We start from the raw sequence: 27,956 nt of genomic DNA, 5'->3' as shown, positions 1-27,956 counted from the left end.
CCCTCAGCTGCACGGGGAGTGACACTGGGACCCTTCAGCTGCACGGGGAGTGACACTGGGACCCCTCAGCTGCACGGGGAGTGACACCGGGGCCCCTCAGCTGCACGGGGAGTGACACTGGGACCCCTCAGGGACAAGGGGTGCAGCAGTGTCCAGGTTTGGGACTTGTCCTGGTTTGGGACCTGTCCTGCTCTGGGATCCATCCTGGTTTGGGACCTGTCCTGCTCTGGGATCCATCCTGGTTTGGGACCCATCCTGGTTTGGGACCTGTCCTGCTCTGGGATCCATCCTGGTTTGGGACCCATCCTGGTTTAGGACCTGTCCTGGTTTAGGACCCGTTCTCTCTGGGACTCGTCCTGGTTTGGGACCTGTTGTGGTTTAGGACCCATCCTGGTTTAGGACCCATCCTGGTTTGGGACCCATCCTGATCTGGGACCCATCCTGATCTGGGATCCATCCTGGTTTAGGACCCATCCCAGTTTAGGACCTGTTGTGGTTGAGGACCCATCCTGGTCTGGGACCCAACCCAGTTTAGGACCCATCCTGGTTTGGGGCCCATCCTGGTCTGGGACCTGTCCTGGGACCCATCCCAGGCAGCCCACAGAGGGACAGGGCAGGGGGGACAGGGCAGGGGGACAGGGCAGGGGGGGACAGGCCAGGGGGACAGGCCAGGGGTGTCAGGCCAGGGGTGTCAGGCCAGGGGGGGACAGGCCAGGGAGTCCCGTGCCCTGTGGCACCAGTCAGGGCCCTCAGGGAGGAAGCAGTGCCTGTCACCTGCCATCCCCCTGCAGCTCGTGCCCCAGTGCCAGCGGCCCCTGGCAGTGGGCAGCACTGTGGGCTCACACCAAGGCCCCCAGCTGGACCCTGTCCTCCCCTGGGCTGTCACCAAATGGGACACCATGGCACCTGTACTTCACTGGGGACGGGCAGGAAGGGTTCCCTGCCCACCGTGCCACCCTGGCATCATGCTGTGCCACCCTGGCATCATGCTGTGCTACCCTGGCATCACACTGTGCCACCCTGGCATCACGCTGTGCCACCCTGGCATCACACTGTGCCACCCTGGCATCACGCTGTGCTACCCTGGCATCACCCTGTGCCACCCTGGCATCACACTGTGCCACCCTGGCATCACGCTGTGCTACCCTGGCATCACCCTGTGCCACCCTGGCATCACGCTGTGCCACCCTGGCATCACCCTGTGCCACCCTGGCATCGTGCCCTGGCTGCTGACCGTGCCACCCTGGCATCATGCTGTGCCACCCTGGCATCACACTGTGCCACCCTGGCATCACCCTGTGCCACCCTGGCATCACGCTGTGCCACCCTGGCATCACACTGTGCTACCCTGGCATCACCCTGTGCCACCCTGGCATCACACTGTGCTGTGGGACAGCACCAGGGCCACCAGGAGGGAGTGGCAGCAGCTCCAGGGTCTGTCTGGGGTGCTCAGGGCTGGGCTGGGCTGGGCCTGTCACACGCACCCACACTTGTCTCATACACCTGTCACACACACACACACACACACACACTTGTCACACACACACCTGTCAAACACACACCTGGCACACACACACACCTGTCACACACACACCTGTCACACACACACCCATCACACACACACACACTTGTCTCATACACCTGTCACACACACACACACCTGTCACACACACACACACCTGTCACATACACACCTGTCACACACACACACACCTGTCACATACACACACCTGTCACACACACACACCTGTCACATACACACACCTGTCACACACACACACACCTGTCACATACACACACCTGTCACACACACACACCTGTCACATACACACACCTGTCACACACACACACACCTGTCACATACACACACACACACACACACACACCTGTCACACACACACACACCTGTCACACACACACACCTGTCACATACACACACCTGGCACACACACACACCTGTCACACACACACCCATCACACACACACACACTTGTCTTATACACCTGTCACACGCACACACACCTGTCACATACACACCTGTCACACACACACACACCTGTCACACACACACACCTGTCACATACACACACCTGGCACACACACACACCTGTCACATACACACACCTGTCACACACACACACCTGTCACACACACACACCTGGCACACACACACACCTGGCACATACACACACCTGGCACACACACACACCTGGCACACACACACACCTGTCACACACACACACCTGTCACATACACACACCTGTCACACACACACACACATTTCTCACATACACACCTGTCACATACGTGTGTCACACACCTGTCACATACACACACCTGTCTCTCTCACACACACACCTGTCACACACACACACACATTTCTCACATACACACCTGTCACATACACACGTGTGTCACACACCTGTCACATACACACACCTGTCTCTCTCACACACACACCTGTCACACACACACACACATTTCTCACATACACACCTGTCACATACACACGTGTGTCACACACCTGTCACATACACACACCTGTCTCACACACACACCTGTCACATACACACACCTGTCTCTCTCACACACACACCTGTGTGTTTGACACTCCCGAGAGTGCCATGGTGGGGTGTCCTGGTCCTCAGGGTGACACAGCAGCGTGTCCTGCTCATGAGGCTGTCACACCCATGTGTCCTGGCCCTGGGGCTGCTCTCCTGCTCATGAGGACATGGTCATGACACACCCACGTGTCCTGGCTGCTGTGACACTGTCTCCTGGTCCCAAGGGTATCACATCCATGTGTCCTGACCCTGGGGCTGCTGTGACACCGTGTCCTGGTCCCAGGGTCACTTTGGCAGGCAGCACCTGCACACCTGGCACACCCGAGGTGGGATTGGGTGTCCTGGTGCCAGCAGCAGCACCTGGCACACCTGGCACACCTGGCACACCCGAGGTGGGGCTGGGTGTCCTGGTGCCAGCAGCAGCACCTGGCACACCTGGCACACCTGGCATGGAGGAGGTGGGGCTGGGTGTCCTGATGCCAGCAGCAGCACCTGGCACACCTGGCACACCTGGCATGGAGGAGGTGGGGCTGGGTGTCCTGGTGCCAGCAGCAGCACCTGGCACACCTGGCACACCTGGCACACCCGAGGTGGGGCTGGGTGTCCTGGTGCCAGCAGCAGCACCTGGCACACCTGGCACACAGGAGGTGGGGCTGGGTGTCCTGATGCCAGCAGCAGCACCTGGCACACCTGGCACACCTGGCACACCCGAGGTGGGACTGGGTGTCCTGGTGCCAGCAGCAGCACCTGGCACACCTGGCATGGAGGAGGTGGGACTGGGTGTCCTGGTGCCAGCAGCAGCACCTGGCACACCTGGCACACCTGAGGTGGGGCTGGGTGTCCTGGTGCCAGCAGCAGCACCTGGCACACCTGGCACACCCGAGGTGGGACTGGGTGTCCTGGTGCCAGCAGCAGCACCTGGCACACCCGAGGTGGGGCTGGCCCTTCTCAGCACCATGTGCTGCTGTCCCCCACCCCGTGCCATCACCAAGCGCAGCTCTTCCCCCCTCCCAGCAGGCGGAGAGCAGTGACACCCCCAAGGACACGGCGGCCGTCCCCAAGTGCCCCCCGGCGTGCCCCGAGGCCAGCCCCGCCGAGCCGCTGCCCAACGGGGACGTGGAGGGCGATGCCGAGGAGGCCGGGGGCAGCCCCAAGGGCGGCCGGCCCGAGGAGGACGAGGCGGAGAGCCTGGCGGACGGGGAGGCGGGGCGGGCGCTGGAGAACGGCCGCTGCACGCCCAAGGAGGGGCTGGACGCGCCCGCCGACGAGGGCGACATGGCCCCCTCCGACCCCCAGAAGAAACGCGGCAGGAGGAAACTCCTGGAGGGAGCCGAGAAAGGTGAGAGCGAAGCCAGGGGGGCTCCCTGCTCTCCAGGGGGCGGCACCCGGGGACACCAGAGACCCCCAGAGATCCCCAGAGATTCCCAGAGACCCCCAGAGACCCCCAGAGACTCCCAGAGACCCCCCAGAGACCCCCAGAGACCCCCAGAGACCCCCAGAGATTCCCAGAGACCCCCAGAGATCCCCAGCTCCACAGGGACCCCAGAGATCCCCAGAGACCCCCAGCTCCAAAGGGACCCCCAGAGACCCCCAGAGACCCCCAGAGATCCCCAGAGATCCCCAGAGACCCCCAGCTCCACAGGGACCCCAGGGACCCCCAGAGACCCCCAGAGACCCCCAGAGATCCCCAGAGACCCCCAGAGACCCCCAGGGACCCCCAGAGATTCCCAGAGACCCCCAGAGACCCCCAGAGATCCCCAGAGATCCCCAGAGACCCCCAGCTCCACAGGGACCCCAGGGACCCCCAGAGATCCCCAGAGATCCCCAGAGACCCCCAGAGATCCCCAGAGACCCCCAGAGATCTCCAGCTCCACAGGGACCCCAGAGACCCTCAGGGACCTCCAGGGACTCTCAGGGACCTCCAGGGACCCCCAGGGACCCCCAGAGACCCCCAGAGATCCCCAGCTCCACAGGGACCCCAGAGACCCCCAGAGACCCTCAGGGACCTCCAGGGACCCCCTTGGCCCCCAGGGACCCGAGGGACCCTCAACCCCTCAGGGACCCCAGCCCCTCAGTGACCCCCAGCCCCCAGGGACCCCCAGAGACCCCCAGCCTCTCAGGGACCCCCAGCCCCCTAAGGACCCCCAGCTCTTCAGAGACCCCCAGCCCCCAGGGACCTCCAGCCCCCAAGGGATGTCCGGCCCCATAGAGACCCCCAGCCCTTAGGGACCCCCGGCCCCACAGGAACCTTCAGCCCCCCAAGGACCCCCAGAGCCCCCCAGCCCCTCAGGGACCCCCAGCCCCGGTGTGAGACCTGCAGGGAGGGCTGTGACACCTGCAGGGAGGGCTCTGACACCTGCAGGGAGGGCTGTGCAGGTGAGTCCCAGTGTGACACCTGCAGGGAGGGCCGTGCAGGTGAGCCCGGGGACAGGAGCACAGGTCACAGCACAGGCTGGACCCCTCTGGACCCCAGGACAGCCTTCTCAGCATTCCCAGCTCTGGCACTGGGGCCTTCCTGACTGGAATCATCACAGACTGACCGGCCATGCAGAGCCAGGGAGGGCCCGGATGGACAGGGAGCTGGGATGGAGCTGGAAGAGGCTGGGATAGAGATGGAAAAGGCAGGGATGGCCGGGACAGGCTGGGATGGAGCTGGAAGAGGCTGGGATGGCTGGGACAGGCTGGGATGGAGCCGGCAGAGGCTGGGATGCAGCCGGCAGAGGCAGGGATGGCTGGAACAGGCAGGGATGGCTGGACAGGCTGGGATGGCTGGAACAGGCAGGGATGGCTGGAACAGGCAGGGATGGCTGGACAGGCTGGGATGGCTGGAACAGGCTGGGATGGAGCCGGCAGAGGCTGGGATGCAGCCGGCAGAGGCAGGGATGGCTGGAACAGGCAGGGATGGCTGGACAGGCTGGGATGGCTGGAACAGGCAGGGATGGCTGGAACAGGCAGGGATGGCTGGACAGGCTGGGATGGCTGGAACAGGCAGGGATGCAGCCGGCAGAGGCAGGGATGGCTGGAACAGGCTGGGATGGCTGGAACAGGCAGGGATGCAGCCGGCAGAGGCAGGGATGGCTGGGACAGGCTGGGATGGCTGGGACAGGCTGGGATGCAGCCGGCAGAGGCAGGGATGGCTGGGACAGGCAGGGATGCAGCCGGCAGAGGCAGGGATGCAGCCGGCAGAGGCTGGGATGGCCAGGACAGGCTGGGATGCAGCCGGCAGAGGCAGGGATGGAACTGGAAGAGGCAGGGATGGCTGGGACAGGCTGGGATGCAGCCGGCAGAGGCAGGGATGCAGCCGGCAGAGGCAGGGATGGCCAGGACAGGCTGGGATGGCCAGGACAGGCTGGGATGCAGCCGGCAGAGGCAGGGATGGCTGGAACAGGCTGGGATGCAGCCGGCAGAGGCAGGGATGCAGCCGGCAGAGGCAGGGATGGCTGGAACAGGCTGGGATGCAGCCGGCAGAGGCAGGGATGGCCGGGACAGGCTGGGATGCAGCCGGCAGAGGCAGGGATGCAGCCGGCAGAGGCTGGGATGGCTGGACAGGCTGGGATGGCTGGAACAGGCTAGGATGCAGCCGGCAGAGGCAGGGATGGCTGGGACAGGCTGGGATGCAGCCGGCAGAGGCAGGGCTGGCTGGGACAGGCTGGGATGCAGCCGGCAGAGGCAGGGCTGGCTGGATGCATGCACGGATGAGCCGCACGCTGCAGATGCTGCCGCAGTCACGAGGCGCAGCCGCAGCCGCACTCGGGGGGAGCGGGGGCGGCCCCGGGCAGCCCCGGGGCAAACGGACCCGGCCGAGGCTGCGGGAACAGGGCTGCGGTGTGCGAGCGATGCCGGGACCCGGGCAGAGCTTGAGGCTGCCGGGAGAGAGCTCCATCCATCCCTCCATACCTCCATCCCTGTCTCCATCCATCCGTCCCTCCATCCATCCCTCCATACCTCCATCCCTCCCTCCATCCCTGCCTCCCTCCATCCATCCCTCCATCCCTCCATCCCTGTCTCCATCCATCCGTCCCTCCGTCCCTGCCTCCGTCCCTCCATCCCTCCATCCCTCCCTGCCTCCCTCCATCCCTCCATCCATCCCTCCATCCCTGCCTCCCTCCCTCCCTGCCTCCATCCCTCCATCCCTCCATCCCTCCATCCATCCCTGCCTCCCTCCCTCCCTGCCTCCATCCCTCCATCCCTCCATCCATCCCTCCATCCCTCCATCCCTGCCTCCCTCCCTGCCTCCATCCCTCCCTCCTTCCATCCCAGTGTCACACTGTGCCACCCCAGTACCCGTGCCAGCCTGTGGGGCACCATCCCAGTGTCACCCTGTGCCACCCCCGTGCCCGTGCCAGCCTGTGGGGCACCATCCCAGTGTCACACAGGGTCTATGCCAGCTGCAGGGCACCATCCCAGTGTCACCCTGTGCCACCCCCGTGCCCATGCCCACTGCAGGGCACCATCCCAGTGTCACACAGGGTCTGTGCCAGCCTGCAGGGCACCATCCCAGTGTCACCCTGTGCCACCCCCGTGCCCGTGCCAGCCTGTGGGGTGCCAGCAGTGGGTGTGAGCCCCCTGTCGCCGCCGCCCCCGCTCCCCGGCGGTTCTCAGCCCCGGAAGCCCCGGGGTTTGTTTGTAGCCGCTTTCCTGGCAGCTCTCTCTCGCTCTCTCGGCAGAGCCGCGGCGCGGATGTGCCGAGCACAGGAAGCAGCAGCGGGGCTGCGCCGCTTCCCCTTCCCCAAACCCGCCGGGGCAGCGGCTGCACCCACCCGGGAGCGACCCCCGCGACCCCTGCCCGGCCTGGGGGGATCTGGGGGGCTCTGGACGGGCTGGGGGGCTCTGGAAGGGCTGGGGGGACCCCTCTCCCCCCTGGAGTCCCGGGTGGGGGTCCCAGCCCCACACCAACACTGACAGTCGCTCTCTGTTCCGTGGGCAGGCAAGGACGAGAAGGAGGAAAACAACAACTTCGACAGCCTGAAAATGGAGGCAAGTACGGCCTGGCCTGCTCCCTGCAAGGATGGGCACAGGAGATGGGAACAGCACATCCCAGATGGGCACAGCACACCCAGGAGATGGGCACAGGCACCCAGGAGATGGGCACAGCCCCACAGCCCATCCCTGGAGGTGGCACAGCCCCACAGCCCAGCAGGCAGTGTGGTGCTCCTCTGCCCATGGTCACCATCTCCCCCTGCTCCCTCATCCCCAGGCAGATCCGTGCCTGGATGGTGCCAGTGGTGCCCACCAAGGTGCAGCTGTGATGCCATGGCCTCCAGGTCATGTGCTGTGCCCCCTGTGCCCTGTCCCCTGTGCTGTCCCATGTACTGTGTCCCCTGTGCTGTCCCCAAGCTCAGCCCCTGTCAGGTCCCAGCAGTGCCCTCACCCCTCTCTCTCTGCCCTGGCAGTGCCCTCACCCCCGGCAGTGCCCTCACCTCTCTTTCTCTCACCCCTGGCAGTGCCCTGGCAGTGCCCTCAGCCCTGGCAGTGCCCTGGCAGTGCCCTCACCCCTGGCAGTGCCCTGGCGGTGCCCTGGCAGTGCCCTCACCCCTGGCAGTGCCCTGGCAGTGCCCTGGCAGTGCCCTCAGCCCCGTCTCTCCCCCTGGCAGTGCCCTGGCAGTGCCCTGGCAGTGCCCTCAGCCCTGTCTCTCCCCCTGGCAGTACCCTGGCGGTGCCCTCAGCCCTGGCAGTGCCCTGGCGGTGCCCTGGCAGTGCCCTCAGCCCTCTCTCTCTCTCTGCCCTGGCAGTGCCCTCACCCCTGGCAGTGCCCTGGCAGTGCCCTGGCAGTGCCCTGGCAGTGCCCTCAGCCCCGTCTCTCCCGCAGGGCTCTCGGGGGCGGCTCCGGGGCGGGCTGGGCTGGGAGTCGAGCCTGCGGCAGCGGCCGATGCAGCGGCACACCTTCCAGGCAGGGGACCCCTACTACATCAGCAAGAGGAAACGCGACGAGTGGCTGGCACGCTGGAAGAGGGAGGTGAGGGCTGGCACCGCCAGGGTGGGCACCGCGGGCTCACTGAGCCCTGGGGCTGCCACAGCGCCACCGGGGTGGGCACCAAGCCCCGAGGGTCCCATGGCACCAGAGGGGGGGCACTGAGCCCTGGGGCTGCCATGGCATCACTGGGGGGGGCACACAGGGCCACCGAGCCCTGAGGGTCCCATGGCATCAGCGGGGTGGGTACATGGGGACAGCGAGCCCTGAGGGTCCCATGGCACCACCAGGGTGGGCACACGGGGCCACCAAGCCCCGAGGGTCCCATGGCATCAGCAGGGTGGGTACATGGGGACAGCGAGCCCCGAGGGTCCCATGGCATCAGCGGGATGGGTACGTGGGGACAGCGAGCCCCGAGGGTCCCATGGCATCAGCAGGGTGGGTACATGGGGACAGCGAGCCCTGAGGGTCCCATGGCATCAGCAGGGTGGGTACATGGGGACAGCGAGCCCCGAGGGTCCCATGGCATCAGCAGGGTGGGTACATGGGGACAGCGAGCCCCCAGGGTCCTTTGGCGTTGGTGGCTCAGAGCCTGGGCCAGGACTGGGGATGGTGGCACAGAGCCCAGGCCGGGGCTGGCCGGGCACACAGGGGACAGTGGGCACACACAAAGCTCAGGTGGGCACACGGGGCTGGTGGAAGGGGTGCTCTGTGCTGCCGGTGGTGTTGCTGCCCCACTGGCACCTGAGCCTGGCCCCCCAGCTCTGTTCCTCACCCCTGTGCCCCCGGGGCTGCCCTCTCTTGGCAGCCACGGGCAGTGGACCCGTCCTTCTCCCGGGGCATGTGCCAGCCGTCCTTTTCCTGCCCCCGGGATGTGCCCCCCATTCCTGCCCCGGGATGTGCCCCCCGTTCCTGCCCGCAGGGTGGGATGTGCCCCCCGTTCCTGCCTGTTTCCTGGGGAAGAGGCATGTGCCACAGCCCGGCTCGTGGCAGGAGCCTGGCACAGGCAGGGGGCAGCCCTGGTGCTGGCAGCTGCTCGTGGGCAGCAGGGACAGGGGCTCTGTGGGGTCCCCGTCACACCCCTCACCCCGTTCTCAGCATTGTCCCCACTGCCAGCGGGTCTCCCTGGCAGTGTGTCTGTGCCCTTGTGCCACCTCCTTGACACTGTTTGTAGCCCTGCTGCCAAGCACCCTCCTGTTGGCACCTGCAGGGACGGTGGCACAGCCAGGGTGTCCCACTGGGCATGGCTGACAGGCCAGGCCATGCCATGGGCACAGGGCATGGCTGACACAGCCACGGTGTCCCCACAGACACAGGGCATGGCTGGCATGGCCACAGTGTCCCCACGGGACACAGGGCACAGCTGGTACATTCACAGTGTCCCCCAGGGCACAGCTGGCATGGCCACAGTGTCCCCATGGGGCACAGGGCACAGCTGGTACAGTCACAGTGTCCCCATGGGACACAGGGCATTTCTGGCATGGCCACGGTGTCCCCACGGGACACAGGGCACAGCTGGTACATTCACAGTGTCCCCCAGGGCACAGCTGGCATGGCCACGGTGTCCCCATGGGGCACAGGGCATGGCTGGCATGGCCACACACAGGGTGTGCCCCCTTCCCTCCTCCTGCAGGGGTCCCAGGACAGCCCCCCTGCCCTGCCCCATCTGTGAGTTCCTCTCCATGGAGCCCCCAAACCACGAGGGCCTCCAGAGCTGTCACTGGTCACTCCTGGACCCTGATTTTGGGGAGCAGAGCTGGCTGGTGACCCAGTGACAATTCACAGCTGCTGGGGTCACCCCCTCTGTGCCACCACCGCCCGTGTCCCACTTTGGGGACACTCCGCACCCACTGCCCCTGTCCCACTTTGGGGACACTCCCCACCCACCGCCCGTGTCCCACTTTGGGGACAGTCCCCACTCTCTGTCTCAGCTGGGGTCACCGACCCTGCTGCCGTGGGCACAGGGACAACCCAGCCCCCTCCAGCCTGGCCTCCTCTTCCTCACCCCTCAGCCCCTGAGGGTGCAGCTGGCATGGGGACAGGGACACCCAGGGTCAGTGCAGGGACAGGGACACGGGGACAGGGACACCCAGGGTCAGTGCAGGGACAGGGACACCCGGGGTCAGTGCAGTGACACTGACACCTCACCTGGGCACAGTGTGGGGACAGGGTCAGTGCAGGGACAGGGACACGGGGACAGGGACACCCCGGGTCAGTGCAGGGACAGGGACAGGGACACAGGGACACCCAGGGCAGGCGCTGTCCCTCTCGTGTCCATGCTGGACCCCTCAGGCTGGGGCCCCCCCACCCCGTGCCCGCTGTGGAGATGGGGACAGAGGTGGGACCGTGGGGTGGGGATGAAGGGGATGGGGCAAGGGATGAAGGTGGGGATGGAATGGAATGGGATGGGATGGAATGGAATGGAATGGAATGGAATGGAATGGAATGGAATGGAATGGAATGGAATGGAATGGAGAGGGGATGGGAATGGGAGAAAGAGGGGGATGAGGATGGGGCTGGGGCAAGGACAGGGAATGGGATGAGATGGGGATAGGGGTGGAAGGGGGATGGGAATTGGGGCAGGGAATGGAATGGAATGGAGAGGGGATGGGGATGGGGATGGGGATGGGGGTGGCAATGCAGGTGGAATGAAGGTGGAGATTAGGGTTGGGGTGAAGCAAGGACAGGGATTGGGGATGGGGCAGGGATTGGGTATGGGGCAGGGTCTGGGGATGGATGGAATGGGGATGGGGATGGGGATGGGGATGGGGATGAGGGTGGCAATGCAGGTGGAATGAAGATGAGGATGAGGGTGGGGGTGAGGCAAGGACAGGGATTGGGGATGGTGCAGGGACTGGGGATGGGGGATGGAATGGGATTGGGGATGGGGCAGGGAATGGGGGTAGCAATGCAGGTGGAATGAAGAGGGAGATGAGGGTGGGGGTGAGGCAAGGACAGGGATGGGGGATGGAGCTGAGGATGAGGATGAGGATGGGGGTGGACAGGGCTGCCAGCGCTGCCGGTGGCCCCAGGGCAGAGATCGCTTGGGACAATTGTCCAGCGGGGATATGCAGACGATGTCCCTTAACGACCGGCGATGGGACATTTCCTGTCCCCCCCGGGCAGAGCGGGGCTCGGTGGGATCGGCACTGAGGGGAGGACAACAGGTCCTGCTGTGACCCTGCCCCGGGACACTCCGGGTGGCACCCACCCCGTGTCCTTTGACCCAGGGCCACTCGTGTCCCCAAACATGCCAGGTCCCCAAAGCCCGAGCTGGGGGTGGCAGGGCAGGGGTCCCGCTGCCACCCCGGGGTGACACCACCCCCCTTTGGCACACAGAGGGGTCCCGGGGACACTGGGGACACCGGGGCTGGCAGGGCATGTCCTGGGCTGCAGGGACCCGAGCGTGGCCCGTCCATACCGGGCCGAACCGGGACAGTGGGGCGGTGCCAGCCCCGTGCCAGTGACTGCACTGGGCTGAACTGGGACGAACTGGGCAGTGTGACCACAGACCAGTGACTGTACTGGGCTGTACTGGGCTGAACTGGGCAGTGTGACCAGTGACTGTACTGGGCTGAACTGGGACGAACTGGGCTGAACTGGGCAGTGTGACCACAGACCAGTGACTGCACTGGGCTGAACTGGGACGAACTGGGCTGATCTGGGCAGAGTGACCCCAGACCAGACCGGTGTCCATCCCGGGCTGAACCGGGCAGAGTGACCGGTGTCCATCCCAGGCTGAACTGGGCACTGTGACCCCAGACCGGTGTCCATCCCGGGCTGAACCGGGCAGAGTGACCCCAGACCGGTGTCCATCCCCGGCCAAACCGGGCAGAGTGACCGGTGTCCATCCTGCCGGTGCAGCCAGACCGGTGCCGCCCCCCCCCCAGTCCCGAACTGGTGCCACTGGTGCGGGGGGCGGGGGCGGCTCCCGCCGTGCGGGGCGAGGCCCCCGGGGCGCCGCCGCCCCCGCCCCGTCCCGGCGCTCCGCACAAAGGCCGGGGGGCCGCGGCCCCGGGACAAAAGGCGGCGGGAGCGGCCCCGCGGCGTGCGGCGCAGCCAGCCCGGAGCGGAGCACGGCCCGTGAGTACCGGGAGGGACGGGCCGGCACCGGGGCACCGGCGGGACAGCGGGGCCGGGGCGAGGAGCACCGCCACGGGGACTGGGGTCAGCCCGGGAGGACACCGGGACAGCGGGACCGGGACCGGAGAGCTCGCGGCCGTTCGGCTCCGTCCGGTTCCGTGCCGGGACTCCGCTCGGCTTCGTTCGGTTCTGCTCGGAACCGTTCGGTTCTGCTCGGGACCGTTCGGATCCGTCCCGGAGACCGCTCGGCTGTCTCCGTTCTGCTCGGCTTCGCTCGGCTCCGCTCGGTTCGTCCCGAACCTTTCGGTTCTGCCCGGTCCCTTCGGTTTCGCTCGGTTCCCTTCGGGTCCGGCCCGAGCGCCGTTCGGGTCTCTTCGGCTCCTCTCGGTCACTCCGGTTCCGCTCGGCTCTTTTCGGTTCCGCTCGGTTCCACTCGGGCCCTTTCGGTTCCCCTTCGGTTCCGGTCCGGCCCGTGCCCCCCGTGCGCCCCCCCCCCGCCCCCCAGCGCAGCCAACCAGCCGGGCCGGGAGGCACCACGTGACCCGGAGCCCAGACAAAGGGCCGCCGGGCTGACCCGCACCGGCCCGGCCGGCTCCGCGCGTTCCGGCTCCGCGCGTTCCGCCCCGGCCCGGGCCCGGCCGTTCCCGCGGGTACGTGAGCGGCACCGGCACCGGCAGCACCGCGGGCCGGGCCGCACGGGGAGATCCCGCCGGGGCCGGGGAGCTCGAGGGGGAGCACCCGGAGAGGGTGAAATGGACCGGGATGCGCTGCGAGGGTGCCGGGATAAGCACAGAGGATACCGGGATGGGCCCAGGGGTCACGGGATGGGCTCGGGGGTACCGGGATAAGAACAGAGGGTACCGGGATGGGCTCCGGGGCTCCCGGGACAAACACAGAAGGTACCGGGATAAGCACAGAGGGTACCGGGATGGGCTCGGGGGCTCGCGGGATGAACATAGAGGGTACCGGGATGCATGCGGGAGTCACGGGAGAAGCACAGAGGGTACCGGGATGGGTTCGGGGGGTACCGGCATAATCACCGAGGGTACCGGGATGGCCCCGGGGGTACCGGGATATGCACAGAGGGTACCAGGATGGGCCCCGGGGCTCCCAGGATAAGCTCCAAAGGTACCGGGATGGGCTCGGGGGGCACCGGGATAAGAACAGAGGGTACCGGGATGGGCTCGGGGGTCCTGGCATGGGCCCCGGGGTAAGTTCTGGGGGTCCCGGGGGTCAGCGGGGGAAACTGAGGCACGGGCGCTGGCCGCCATCCCCGCGGCGGGCTCCGCGGGGCCCCGGTGCCGTGCCGTGCCGTGCCATGCCGTGCCATGCTGTCCCCCAGGCCGAGAAGAAGGCCAAGGTGATCGCCGTGATGAACGTGGTGGAGGAGCCGGCGCGGGCCGAGGCGCAGAAGGAGGAGGAGGCCAGCCCCCCGCCCGGGCCGCAGCAGCCCACCGACCCCGCCTCGCCCAGCGTGGCCACCACGCCCGAGCCTGCCGTGGCCGAGGCCGGCGACAAGAACGCCTCCAAGTCGGCCGACGACGAGCCCGAGTACGAGGTGAGGGCCGGGCCGGGCCATGGGGACACTGCCGAGCTGTGGGGGGACACTGCCGAGCCAGGAGTGACACTGCCGAGCCAGGAGTTACACTGCTGAGCCGGGAGTGACACTGCTGAGCCATGGGGACACTGCCGAGGCAGCAGGGACACTGCCGAGCTGTGGGGGGACACTGCCGAGCTAGGAGTGACACTGCCAGGACAGCAGGGACACTGCCAAGCCAGGGTGACACCACCGAGGCAGCAGCAACACTGCCAAGCCATAGGGGGACACCACTGAGCCATGGGGACACTGCCGAGCCATGGGGACACTGCTGAGCCATGGGGACATCCCAGGGCACTCCTCCACCTGTAGCAGCAGCAGCTGCCTCTCCAGCCTGCCAGGACCCGGCCCTGCCTCCCCTCCCGCCCCACCTGGAGGCACCGGCCGGGCCAGGTGGCACCGTGCTGACCCTGCCCTGTCCCCTGCCCTGTCCCCTGCCCTGTCCCCTGTCCCCGGCCGCAGGACGGGCGCGGTTTCGGCATCGGTGAGCTGGTGTGGGGCAAGCTGCGCGGCTTCTCCTGGTGGCCCGGGCGCATCGTGTCCTGGTGGATGACCGGCCGCTCCCGCGCCGCCGAGGGCACCCGCTGGGTCATGTGGTTCGGGGACGGCAAGTTCTCCGTGGTAAGTGACACCCCTCATGGGTAGGTGACACCCCTCGTGGGCAAGTGGCACCCCTCAGGGATAAGGGGCACCCCAGGGTGACAGTGGGTGACACTGGTGTCCCCACGGCTGTCTCCTGTCCCTCCCCAGGTGTGTGTGGAGAAGCTGCTGCCCCTGAGCTCCTTCGCCAGCGCCTTCCACCAGGCCACCTACAACAAGCAGCCCATGTACCGCAAGGCCATCTACGAGGTGCTGCAGGTGAGGGGACACTGCCGAGCCCTGGGGACACTGCCGGGCCATGGGGACATTCCTGAGTCTGGGGGGGACACTGCCAAGGCAGCAGGGACACTTGCTGAGCCATGGGGGGACACTGCAAGCTTGGGGTGGGGACACTGCCAAGGCAGCAGGGACACTGCTGAGCCTGGGAGGTGGCACTGCCAAGCCATGGGGACATCCCAGGGCACCAGCTCCACCTGTAGAAGCAGTAGCTGCCTCTCCACCCTGCCAGGACCTGGCCCTGCCTCCCCTCCTGCCCCACCTGGAGTCTCTTAGGGGGTGTGGGGGACCCCCTAAGGACATGTGTGCTCCCTAAGGGGGCTTTGGGGTGTCTGGGAGTCAGACAGGCAGACAGAACCAGCTGTCCCACACTGGGGGGACCCTGGCTTTGGGGCTCCTGTGTGAGAGCAGCCTGGGGGACCCCCAAGGATGGGCTGGTGACACCTGCACACCCCACAGGTGGCCAGCAGCCGGGCCGGGAAGATCTTCCCAGCCTGCCCCGAGAACGACGAGAGCGACACGTCCAAGGTGGTGGAGATCCAGAACAAGCAGATGATCGAGTGGGCCCTGGGTGGCTTCCAGCCCTCGGGCCCCAAGGGACTGGAACCCCCCGAAGGTCAGCACGGACTGGGGACACTCCCAGGGTGGCACTGGCCTGGGCTGGGAGGTCCCGGGGGGCTGGGGGACACACCTGGTGATGTGACCCGATGGGGGGACAGGACTGGGGACACTCCCAGGGTGGCACTGGCCTGGGCTGGGAGGTACCAGGGGGCTGGAGGACACACCTGGTGATGTGACCCGATGGGGGGACACCACTGATGGCCCCACTGGTGACCCACAGAGGAGAGGAACCCCTACAAAGAAGTTTACACGGAGATGTGGGTGGAGCCCGAAGCAGCCGCCTACGCACCGCCCCCGCCCGCCAAAAAACCCCGCAAAAGCACAACCCAGGAGAAGCCCAAGGTCAAGGAGATCATCGACGAGCGCACCCGAGGTACCCCCGTGCCCACCCTCCTCCTCTCTGGGGGCTGCTCCCCCTTGTCCCCCGGGGGTCCCTCCCTTGTCCCCCCTGGCCGGGGCAGCCCCTGAGTGTCCCCTGTTCCCCCAGAGCGGCTGGTGTACGAGGTGCGGCAGAAATGCAGGAACATCGAGGGTGAGTGTGGGGCTGGGCACGCCCTGCACCAGGGGATGGGCTTGGGGGACTGTCCCTGCCTCTCTGGGCTGGGGGGGCTGTCCCTGCCTGCCTGGGCAGGCCCTGCACCAGGGGATGGGGCTGGGGACTGTCCCTGCCTCTCTGGGCTGGGGGATCTGTCCCTGCCTCTCTAGGCTGGGAGGCTGGGGGTTGGAGGGGTCTGTCCCTGCCTGGGCACGTCCTGCACACAGGAATGGGCTGGCGGGTCTGTCCCTGCCTGCCCGGGGATGGGGGGTCTCTCCCTGCCTGCCTGGGCTGGGAGGGGGGTCCTGTCCCTGCCTGGGCATGTCCTGCACACAGGGATGGGCTGGCGGGTCTGTCCCTGCCTGCCCAGGGATGGGAGGTCTGTCCCTCCCTGCCTGGGCACCTCAGGGCACAGGGGATGGGCTGGGGGTGTCTGTCCCTGCCTGCCTGGGCACCTCAGGGCACGGGGGGCACACAGGGGTGTGGGGCAGCTCAGGGGAGGAAGGCCGGGCTTGTCCCACCCTCAGCCTGGCTGGCAGAGGGACAGCAGCCGTGAGGTGGCAGGGCCCACCCTGGATGGTGGCAGGGACCCCCCCCGGGGCTGTTGGGGTCTGGGGTGGCGCTGGAGGGCACTGGGGGTCCTGCCAGCTGCTGCCAGGGCTGGTCCCCAGCTCTGCTGTGACCCCAGCATGGGGTGAGCATGTCCTGGGGACTGCAGGGCAGGGGTCAGAGTGTCCCCAAGCTGGGGTGGGGTGCCGGGGTGATAGCTCAGGGTGTCCCCATGCCAGTCTGGGGTGCCAGGGTGATAGCTCAGGGTGTCCCCACACTGGTGTGGGGTGCCAGGGTGATGGCTCAGTGTGTCCCCATGCTGGGGTTGGGATGTCCCCACCATGCTGGTGTGGGGTGTCAGGGTGATGGGTCAGGGTGTCCCCATTCTGGGATGGGGTGCCAGGCAATGGCTCAGGGTGTCCCCACCATGCTGGCATGGGTTGCCAGGGCAATGGCTTAGGATGTCCCCATGCCAATGTTGGGTGCCAGGGCAATGGCTCGGGGTGTCCTCATGCTGGGTTGGGTGTCAGGGTGATCAGTCAGGGTGTCCTCATGCCAATTAGGAATGCCAGGGTGATGGCTCAGGGTGTCCCCACGCTGGTGTGGGGTGCCAGGGCGATGGTTTGGGGTGTCCCCATGCCAGGGTGGGGTGCCAGGGCGATGGTTTGGGGTGTCCCCATGCCAGGGTGGGGTGCCAGGGCGATGGTTTGGGGTGTCCCCACCATGATGGTGTGGGGTGCCAGGGCAATGTCTCCCCTTCTCCCCCAGACATCTGCATCTCCTGCGGGAGCCTCAACGTGACCCTGGAGCACCCTCTGTTCATCGGGGGGATGTGCCAAAACTGCAAGGTACACTGTGGGGCACGGCCTGGGGGGCTCACAGGGTGTACCCCACCCTGAGGGGGGTCCCCAGTGTCCCCAGGCCCACGGTGACACCCCGGCTGTCCCCAGAACTGCTTCCTGGAGTGTGCGTACCAGTACGACGACGACGGCTACCAGTCCTACTGCACCATCTGCTGCGGTGGCCGCGAGGTCCTCATGTGTGGCAACAACAACTGCTGCAGGTGCCTGGGGGTGCCAGGGGCTGCCTGGGGGTGCCTGGGGCTGCCTGGGGGTGCCACGGGGCTGGGCTGGAACCAGGCAGCTCCCACTGGGGCCCCACTCCTGTCTGCCCTGAGGCTGGGCCAGTTTGGTGTTGCCACATTCCTGCCACGTGCCCTTGGTGATGCCAGTCCTGGTGTGGCACTGGGGGGGGTTGGTGATGTCCCAAACCCTGGGAAGGTTTGGTGGTGCCAGAGTCTTGGCATAGGAGTTCACAGTCCTGGTTTGGGGCTGGGATGTTTTGGCAGTGCTGTGGTCTGTGGCACAGGAGCAGGTGGGTATGGTGGTGCCAGGGAGGTTCTGAGGCTGCCAGGGAGGTCCTGGTGGTGCCACTGTCCCCGTGGACGTCAGGCTTTGGTGTCCCAGTCTGGGTAGGATATGGTGATGCCACAGTCCCACCATGGTCAGTGATGCCAGTCCTGGGGGAGGTTCTGGTGATGCCAAGTCCTGGTATGGGATTTCAGTGATGTCATGAAGGAAATGTGTGGAAATTCAGTGATGTCATGAAGGAAATGAGTGGAAATTGGGTGATGTCATGAAGGAAATGTGTGGAAATTCAGTGATGTCATTAGGAAATGTGTGGAAATTCAGTGATGTCAATAAGGAAATGTCCCAGTCTGAGCATTCCTGAGCCTCCTGGGCTGTCACACTGCCAGTGCCAGGGACTGTCCTGCTGTGGCCAGAGCCCTGTGGCTGCAGATGGCACCACCCCACACACAGACCCTGTTTCCCCCCTGGCTCCAGCCCACTTTGCCAATGGCAGTCTCAGATGTCTCATTCACTAAAGCCATTTATTTGTGGCACAGAAATGCAAACACAGCTGAGCTGATGCCTCTGAGGAGGGATCCCCACTGAAGAACCCCTGGGTTTTGTCCCCTCAGTGCCCCCCTCTCCAAGTCCCTCCAGAGTCCTCAGCTCTGTGCACCCAGCTGGCTGGCAGGCAGCTCTTTATCTCCTTGCTTGTGTTATCTGGACTCCTGCTGGGCCTCTGTGTCCATCCACAGGCTGGGTCACCCTTCCTCATCCTCTTTGTTATTCCAAAACTCAGCAGCTCAAGCTGGGGCTCCACCCAGAGCTCAACCTCTGCAGCTCAATCTGCATTTCAGACCCATACCTGGACTGGATTTATTCACCTCAGCACCAAAGCTGGGATATTTTGTGACGGGCATTACAAAATATCCTAATATCCAGTCCTGATCTGGAGCTAGAGAGGTTCTGGTAGTGCCACAGACCTGGCATGGAAATCAGGTGCTGCCAGTGCTGCTGTGGGGCTTGGCAGGGTTTTGGTGATGCCACAGCCCCAGCATGAGAAGTTCTGGTGATGCTTCAGTGCTGCTGTAGGATTTCAGTGGTGCCAGTCCTGCTCTGGGGCTGAGATGTTTTAATCATGCCACAGTCCCCCTGTGTAGGGGCCTGCTGTAGAATTTCAGTGGTGCCAGTCCTGCTCTGGGGCTGGGATGTGTTAATCATGCCACAGTCCCCCTGTGTAGGGTCCTGGTGTAGGATTTCAGTGGTGCCAGTCCTGCTTTGGGGCTGGGAGGATTTCTGATGTCCCAGTACAAGAATGGAAGGATTTTCATGGTGCCACATTCCTGCCCTGGGCTGTTGATGATGCCAGTCCTGCTTTGGGATGTTCAGATGCTGCCACACTCCCCCTGTGTAGGGTTGGCAGGTTTTGGCAATGTCCTGGTCCAGGTGTGGGACTGTGGGAGTTTTGGCAATGCCCTGGTCCTGCCTGGGTGGAGCTGGGGAGGTTTGGGTGATGCCACAGCCCTGCCATGGGGTTCTGGGTGATCCCAGTTCTGGTTTGGGGCTGAGGAGGTTCTGGTGATGCCACAGTCCTGCCATGGGGTTCTGGGTGGTGCCAGGTCTGGTTTGGGGCTGAGGAGGTTCTGGTGATGCCACAGTCCTGCCATGGGGTTCTGGGTGATCCCAGTTCTGGTTTGGGGTTGAGGTTTTTGGTGATGCCCCAGTCCTTCCATGGGGTTCTGGGTGATCCCAGTTCTGGTTTGGGGCTGAGGAGGTTCTGGTGATGCCCCAGTCCTTCCATGGGGTTCTGGGTGATCCCAGTTCTGGTTTGGGGCTAAGGAGGTTCTGGTGATGCCACAGTCCTGCCATGGGGTTCTGGGTGATCCCAGTTCTGGTTTGGGGTTGGGGAGGTTTTAGTGATGCCACAGTCCTGCCATGGGGTTCTGGGTGATCCCAGGTCTGGTTTGGGGTTGGGGAGGTTTTAGTGATGCCACAGTCCTGCCATGGGGTTTTGGGTGGTGCCAGGTCTGGCTTGGGGTTGAGGTTTTTTGTGATGCCCCAGTCCTGCCGTGGGGTTCTGGGTGATGCCAGTCCAGCTGTGGGGCTTTGGAGGTTTTGGCAATGATGAGATCCTGCAGGGCTGGGGAAGGTTCTGGCCAGGCTCCAGTGCTGCTGTGGAGCTCAGGAGCTCCACTGATGGCCCAGGTCTGGGGTGGGGCTGGGGCTTTTGGTGATGCCACGGTCCTGCCATGGGGTTTTGGGTGATGCCAGGTCTGATTTGGGACTGGGGAGGTTTTTGGTGATGCCACAGTCCTGCCATGGGGTTTTGGGTGATCCCAGTTCTGCTGTGGGGCTGGGGAGGTTCTGGTCATGCCACAGTCCTGCCATGGGGTTTTGTGTGATCCAGGTCTGGTGTAGGACTGAGGCTTTTGGTGATGCCACAGTCCTGCCATGGGGTTCTGGGTGGTGCTGGTTCTGGTTTGGGACTGAGGGTTTTGGGTGATCCCAGGTCTGGGGTGGGACAGAGGCTTTTGGTGATGCCACAGTCCTGCCATGGGGTTTTGGATGGTGCCAGCTCTGGTGTAGGACTGGGGAGGTTTTTGGTGATACTGTGATGGGGTTTTGGGTGATCCCAGGTCTGCTGTGGGACTGAGGCTTTTGGGTGATCCCACAGTCCTGCCATGGGGTTTTGGGTGATCCCAGGTCTGATTTGGGACTGGGGAGGTTTTTGGTGATGCCACAGCCCTGCCATGGGGTTTTGGGTGATCCCAGGTCTGATTTGGGACTGGGGAGGTTCTGGTCATGCCACAGCCCTGCCATGGGGTTTTGGGTGATACCAGGTCTGATTTGGGACTGGGGAGGTTCTGGTCATGCCACAGCCCTGCCATGGGGTTCTGGGTGATGCCAGGTCTGGTTTGGAGCTGGGCCAAGCTTTGGCAATGCCCGGTCCCAGCGTGGAGCTGGGTCTCACACCAGGGCTGGCAGTGGGCAGCTCTGAGGGACCCCAGCGGGCATTGCCCAGTCCCGGTGGTGCCCACCCTGGCAGGAGCCGACCCTGGGTGCCCCCCGTGCCAGGTGCTTCTGCGTGGAGTGCGTGGACCTGCTGGTGGGCCCGGGGGCGGCGCAGGCGGCCATCAAGGAGGACCCCTGGAACTGCTACATGTGCGGCCACAAGGGCGTCTACGGGCTGCTGCGGCGGCGCGAGGACTGGCCCTCCCGCCTGCAGATGTTCTTCGCCAACAACCACGACCAGGAGTTTGTGAGTGCCCCTCCCCAGTGATCCCCGGACCCTCCCTGCTGACCCCCAGCCCCTCCTCTCCTACCTGACCTCCAAGCCCTGCCCTGCTGACCCCCAGCCCCTCCTCTCCCCACTGACCTCCAAGCCCTGCCCTGCTGACCCCCAGCCCAGCCCCTCCCCTTCCTACTGACCCCCCAGCACTGCCCTGCTGACCCCCAAGCTCCTCCCCTCTGACCCCCCCTCCCCTCCCCGCTGACCCCCAGGTCCCCCTCACTGACTCTCCAGCCCCTCTCCACTGACCCTCAGGTCCCCACCTGCTGACCCCAGCCCCTCCCCTGCCCCACTGATCCCCCCAGGCCCTTCCCATTGACACCCAAGCTCTTCCCCACTGACCCCCCCAGCCCCTCCCTGCTGACCCCCAATCCCTGACCTCCCAGCCCCTCCCCCCCTGCTGACCCCCATCCCCTGCCCCACTGACCCCCCCAAGCCCCTTCCAGCCATGCTGACCCTCCCAGGCTCTCCCTTCTGACCCCCAGCCCCTCTGCATCAGCCCCCCCCCCCCCCCCCAGTGACCCACAGCCCCTCCCCACTGACCCCCCCAAGCCCTGCCCCACTGACGCCCCCATGCCCTGGTGCAGGACCCCCCCAAGGTGTACCCGCCGGTGCCCGCTGAGAAGAGGAAGCCCATCCGGGTGCTCTCGCTCTTCGATGGCATCGCCACAGGTGGGTGCGGGTCCCTGCCCCCATGGCCCGTGCAGGGCCCCCCCAGGGCATGTGGGGGTGGGAGCAGCTGGGGTGGGAGCAGCTGGGGTGGGAGCAGCTGGTGGTCTCAGGCCACGGGGTGTGGAGAGGTGTGTGGGTGTGCCCATGGACAGGTGTGGGTGTTCCTATGGATGTTCTGGGGACAGGTGTGTGGGTGTTGCCATGGACAGGTGTGTGGGTGTTCCTGTGGATGTTCTGGGGACAGGTGTGTGGATGTTTCCATGGACAGGTGTGTGGGTGTTCCCATGGACAGGTGTGTGGGTGTTCCTGTGGATGTTCTGGGTACAGGTCTGTGGGTGTTCCTGTGGGTGTTCCCATGGACAGGTGTGTGGGTGTTCCTGTGGATGTTCTGGGGACAGGTGTGTGGGTGTTCCCATGGGCAGCCTGCCCTGTCTGCTCCACCCCAGGGCTCACACACCAGAGGGGAGAGCAGGAAGGGGTCAGCCCTGGGTTGTGGGACAGCTGGGGACAGGGCTATGGACCCTTTAACCGTGCATGGCCCACTCCCCACAGGGCTGCTGGTGCTGAAGGACCTGGGCATCCAGGTGGACAGGTACATTGCCTCCGAGGTGTGCGAGGACTCCATCACCGTGGGCATGGTGAGGCACCAGGGCAAGATCATGTACGTCGGGGACGTCCGCAATGTCACCCAGAAACACGTAGGTGCCATCCTGACCCCCTCCCTGCCAGCACCAGGACACCCCAGAGCCTTGGGGCAGCCCTCAGTGTCACCCAGAAACACGTAGGTGCCATCCTGACCCCCTCCCTGCCAGCACCAGCACCCCCCAGAGCCTTGGGGCAGCCCTCAATGTCACCCAGAAACACGTAGGTGCCATCCTGACCCCCTCCCTGCCAGCACCAGGACACCCCAGAGCCTTGGGGCAGCCTTCAGTGTCACCCAGAAACACGTAGGTGCCTTCCTGACCCCCTCCCTGCCAGCACCAGCACCCCCCAGAGCCTGGGGGCAGCCCTCGGGCCCAGGGTGGGGGTGTCAGGGTGTGGGACCCCATGGTCCTGGTGGGTCCCTTCCCAGTGGGGAGCTCGGCCACTGTAGCTGCTCTGTGAGGGCCCCAAGGAAGGAGGAATATGAGGAGAGCTCCATCTTATCACAAGGCTAATTAATTTATTTATACTATTACTACTACTATTACTATAGTATTACTTTATTACTATCTTATTCTATATATCTAAAACTGAACCTGCCAAGCACTCAACCCTGCACACAACTGCTCTGAATCACACACACACCTGGCCCTGAGAGGCCAAGGAAACAAAACCCCATCACTCTGGGCAAACAATCCCCATATGGCTTTCCACTTTTGCGCAACACAGGCACAGCAAATGAAATAAGAATATTCTTGGGAAGAATTGTGCCTTGCTTTTCCCTGTGAAGAGAAATATGGGGCTACACACTTGGCCCTGACAGGCCAAGGAACCCAAACACCATCACTTTGGGTAAACAATCTCCACATTGTTCATCATGGGTAGACAGGGAAGCAGACCTGGGATTTTTTTATTGGCTTTTTTTTGTTCTTTTTTAAACACCTTGATGGATCTTGGGAAATTTTGCTTTGTTTGAGGCACCATGCCTGCAGGAGTACAGCAGTGCTATAGGGGCCCCAACAAGGGGAGAGGAATGTTGCATCTGATTCCATGGATATCAGAAGGCTAATTAATTACTTCATTATACTGTATTATTCTATACATCTAAAACTGAACCTGCCAAGCACTCAACCCTGCACACACAGCTCTGAATCTCGTGTCTGTGCCATGACAGTCTCACACACACACACACACACACACCTGGCCCTGACAGGCCAAGGAACCAAAACACCATCACTGGGTAAACAATCTCCACATTGCATTCTACTTCTGCACAAACACAGGCACAGCAAGTGGTAAGAATTGTGTTTCCTCTCTCTGGGGTTCAGCCAATGTGAATCCCAGCAATATTCTTGGGAAGAATTGTGCCTCGCTTTTCTCTGTGAGAACCGTGGGGCGCAGGCCCCCATCGTGGCTGCGGCAGCACCTGGCTCACCTGGGCTCTCCTTGCTTTCCCTCTTGCAGATACAGGAGTGGGGCCCCTTTGATCTGGTCATTGGGGGCAGCCCCTGCAACGACCTGTCCATCGTCAACCCGGCCAGGAAGGGTCTCTATGGTAGGACAGGGCTGGGGCTGCACAGGGGTGACAGAGGGCTGGTGAGACCCCCAGCCCTTAGCCCAGCCCCTCCTCTCTGCTCCCCACAGAGGGCACGGGGCGCCTCTTCTTCGAGTTCTACCGCCTGCTGCACGAAGCCCGGCCCAAGGAGGGCGACGACCGGCCCTTCTTCTGGCTCTTTGAGAACGTGGTGGCCATGGGAGTGAGTGACAAGAGGGACATCTCGCGCTTCCTGGAGGTCAGTGCCCGCCTGAGGCCACCCCCCTGCAGCCCTGGGACCCGCAGGTCCCAGCCCCACGGTGTTTGGAAAGACGGGAGGCTGCTGAGGAAGGCAGGAGCCTCCCCTGAAATGGAGAATGTAAACCCTCCCCACCCCTCTGAATTGCTATAAATTTTATATTAAAGGGGCTCTCAGGTAAAAAATATGGGAGCAGGAAATAACAGTTCTTAAATAGGGAAAAGAAAAAAAAAATCTTCCTGTTTCTGGCACTCATTTGTTGTCTTTTCCCTTTCGGGATACCAGCAAGATCGTGTCACAAATGCTACAGAAAGCATCACATGGAAAGAAACCAAAGCTCCTCTTTTATTACACACACCTATGTCAACAGCCACTGTTATAACCCATCCAAATTAAGATGTAGGCAAAACAGAGAAAATTATTGGATTACAAGAAACTTGGGAAAAAGTGGTGATAGATTTGGAATTGAATGTCCAAAAGGAGAGAGATGGACTTGTTTTACATTTAATCTTAAAAATACAGTTCAGGATTCGGTAAAAAAAAAACAAATAGTAAACAAAAAGGTGTAAAACCAGCGCAGCAATCTAACTCTGTATTGACCCCAAGTTAAAGGATAAAATAATGCAGTGCACTAGAACAGCACTGACAGAGTTGAACCCAACCTGACACCCTATGGGTCAGGGTGTTGGTGGCAGTCCCATTGGAATTGTGGCTCAGCCCTCCTGCAGTGTCAGGGGTGGCTCTGCTGGAGCAGGGATCCTGTAGAGAAGGATGGATTCTGCCTCTGAAGATCCAGGGGAAGGAGAGGCAGCTGCTGTTCCTCTGGGGAATACCATGGAGAAGCTGTGCTGCTGTCTCAAAACCTCTGGATTATATCTGGGTAGGAATGCTTGGCTCCTCCCTCTGGGCAGAGCATCTCCCAGTGGGATGTTACAGTTCTTATCAGCCATTCAGGGACATTCCATAGCAGTTATCAGCAGGTGTCCCCTCCCTAAGGAGGTGTGATTGTGGTCACTCAGAGAGAGAGATAAGGCAAACTGCTCACTTGACAAAGATAATCTGTGATGCAGGTGGTAATAGAAAACATCCTGCATTGCCATGTGGAACACACAGCTGCCCAGCCCCACTGGCCCTATCCCAGGGACAGGTCTGACCCTTCTCCCTGCCTCCCTCCCTCAGTCCAACCCCGTCATGATCGATGCCAAAGAAGTGTCTGCAGCACACCGGGCACGCTACTTCTGGGGGAACCTGCCCGGCATGAACAGGTGAGCAGGCAGAGCTGAGCCCTGGCTGGCCCTGGCAGGGTGGGCTGTGCTGCTGGACAGCTCTGGGAGGGTGGGCTGCACTCCTGGACAGCTCTGGGAGGGTGGGCTGTGCTCCTGGACAGCTCTGGGAGGGTGGGCTGTGCTCCTGGACAGCTCTGGGAGGGTGGGCTGTGCTCCTGGATAGCTCTGGGAGGGTGGGCTGTGCTCCTGGACAGGACAGCTCTGGGAGGGTGGGCTGTGCTCCTGGACAGGACAGCTCTGGGAGGGTGGGCTGTGCTCCTGGACAGCTCTGGGAGGGTGGGCTGTGCTCCTGGACAGGACAGCTCTGGGAGGGTGGGCTGTGCTCCTGGACAGGACAGCTCTGGGAGGGTGGGCTGTGCTCCTGGACAGCTCTGGGAGGGTGGGCTGTGCTCCTGGATAGCTCTGGGAGGGTGGGCTGCACTCCTGGACAGCTCTGGGAGGGTGGGCTGTGCTCCTGGACAGCTCTGGGAGAGTGGGCTGTGCTCCTGGATAGCTCTGGGAGAGTGGGCTGCACTCCTGGACAGCTCTGGGAGGGTGGGCTGTGCTCCTGGACAGCTCTGGGAGGGTGGGCTGTGCTCCTGGACAGCTCTGGCAGGGTGGGCTGTGCTCCTGGACAGCTCTGGGAGGGTGGGCTGTGCTCCTGGACAGCTCTGGGAGAGTGGGCTGTGCTCCTGGATAGCTCTGCGAGGGTGGGCTGTGCTCCTGGACAGCTCTGGGAGGGTGGGCTGCACTCCTGGCTCCTCCCTCAGCTCAGGTGTGGCCTTGGGAGGGTGGGCTGTGCTCCTGGACAGCTCTGGGAGGGTGGGCTGTGCTCCTGGACAGCTCTGGCAGGGTGGGCTGCACTCCTGGCTCCTCCCTCAGCTCAGGTGTGGCTCTGGGGGTCCCCTGACCCTGGTCAGGGCTGGGCAAGAGCAGGAGTCTGACAAAGGTGATGGCTCAGCCTAAAAACCTGCAGTGGTTCTCCCATGGGGGTGGCTGGTTCTGTCCCAGCTCTCTTGTGCTGGAGGGGTGGCACTAGGCTGTCCTTGGTGTCCCTTGTGTCCCTCTTGGATGTTGGCTGTGTAGTGGCCACAGATGGGCCCCCACAGGAATTGCCTCTTGCCCATTACTGCCACACACCCCCAAAACGGCCATGGCCACCCTGTGACCCCCACAAACCCCAGCTGGAGACCTGCCCTGTGGCCACGGTGGGGAGGGGACAGCATGGGGACACAGTGCTGCCACCCCCTGCCCACCATCTCTCCCCCAGGCCGCTCGCATCCACCGTCAATGATAAGCTGGAGCTGCAGGAGTGCCTGGAGCACGGCAGGATAGCAAAGGTCAGCCTGGGCTGGGGGGGTGAGGGGTGGTGAGGGGGCCTCAGGGGGCAGGGGGGGGGTCCCAGTGCTGTCAGCAGCAGTCCCAGGCTCCATGGGGGGCAGGCTGTGGGTCCCAGTGCTGTCAGCAGCAGTCCCAGGGTCATTGGGGTGCAGGGTGGGGGTCCCAGTGCTGTCAGCAGCAGTCCCAGGGTCATTGGGGCACAGGATGGGGGTTCCAGGCTCCATGGGGCACAGGATGGGGGTTCCAGGAGGGATCAGTGGTGGCTCCCAGGGTGGGATTTGCTCCAGCCCAGCCCAGCCTGACCAGCCCGTGCCTCTTGCAGTTCAGCAAAGTGAGAACCATCACCACCCGCTCCAACTCCATCAAGCAGGGCAAGGACCAGCACTTCCCCGTGTTCATGAACGAGAAGGAGGACATCCTGTGGTGCACAGAGATGGAGAGGTAGGGGACAAGGACATGCTGTGGTGCACAGAGATGGAGAGGTAGGGGACAAGGAATGAGGACATCCTGTGGTGCACAGAGATGGAGAGGTAGGGGACAAGGAGGACATCCTGTGGTGCACAGAGATGGAGAGGTAGGGGACAAGGAGGACAGACATCCTGTGGTGCACGGAGATGGAGAGGTAGGGGACAAGGAGGACAGACATCTTGTGGTGCACGGAGATGGAGAGGTAGGGGACAAGGAGGACAGACATCCTGTGGTGCATGGAGATGGAGAGGTAGGGGACAAGGAGGACAGACATCCTGTGGTGCATGGAGATGGAGAGGTAGGGGACAAGGAGGACAGACATCCTGTGGTGCACAGAGATGGAGAGGTAGGGGAGAAGGAATGAGGACATCCTGTGGTGCACGGAGATGAAGAGGTAGGGT

General features: G+C 63.8%; 1 protein-coding gene across 3 annotated transcripts in view; it reads left to right on the top strand.

Moving 5' to 3' along the window:
* The window catches only part of DNMT3A (DNA methyltransferase 3 alpha), a 55,751-nt gene that overhangs the window by 23,188 nt on the left and 4,607 nt on the right, over positions 1-27,956 (top strand). For 2 of the 3 annotated variants that reach the window (XM_077176400.1, XM_077176401.1), the window contains exons 4-22: positions 3,579-3,903; positions 7,492-7,541; positions 8,374-8,520; positions 13,901-14,116; positions 14,618-14,776; positions 14,906-15,013; positions 15,491-15,647; positions 15,873-16,025; positions 16,140-16,184; positions 17,505-17,584; positions 17,687-17,799; positions 21,161-21,344; positions 21,962-22,046; positions 22,599-22,744; positions 24,153-24,243; positions 24,333-24,481; positions 25,661-25,746; positions 27,017-27,086; positions 27,410-27,528. In XM_077176400.1, the coding sequence (XP_077032515.1) occupies positions 3,579-3,903; positions 7,492-7,541; positions 8,374-8,520; positions 13,901-14,116; positions 14,618-14,776; positions 14,906-15,013; positions 15,491-15,647; positions 15,873-16,025; positions 16,140-16,184; positions 17,505-17,584; positions 17,687-17,799; positions 21,161-21,344; positions 21,962-22,046; positions 22,599-22,744; positions 24,153-24,243; positions 24,333-24,481; positions 25,661-25,746; positions 27,017-27,086; positions 27,410-27,528 (2,483 nt within the window). The remainder of the gene's footprint in view (positions 1-3,578; positions 3,904-7,491; positions 7,542-8,373; positions 8,521-13,900; positions 14,117-14,617; positions 14,777-14,905; positions 15,014-15,490; positions 15,648-15,872; positions 16,026-16,139; positions 16,185-17,504; positions 17,585-17,686; positions 17,800-21,160; positions 21,345-21,961; positions 22,047-22,598; positions 22,745-24,152; positions 24,244-24,332; positions 24,482-25,660; positions 25,747-27,016; positions 27,087-27,409; positions 27,529-27,956) is intronic. The other variant, XM_077176402.1, reaches the window with a different exon arrangement.

Source organism: Agelaius phoeniceus, chromosome 3, assembly GCF_051311805.1.
Source record: "Agelaius phoeniceus isolate bAgePho1 chromosome 3, bAgePho1.hap1, whole genome shotgun sequence".
Classification (NCBI taxonomy): Eukaryota; Metazoa; Chordata; class Aves; order Passeriformes; family Icteridae; genus Agelaius; species Agelaius phoeniceus.
This window is presented reverse-complemented; position numbering and strand designations above follow the sequence as displayed.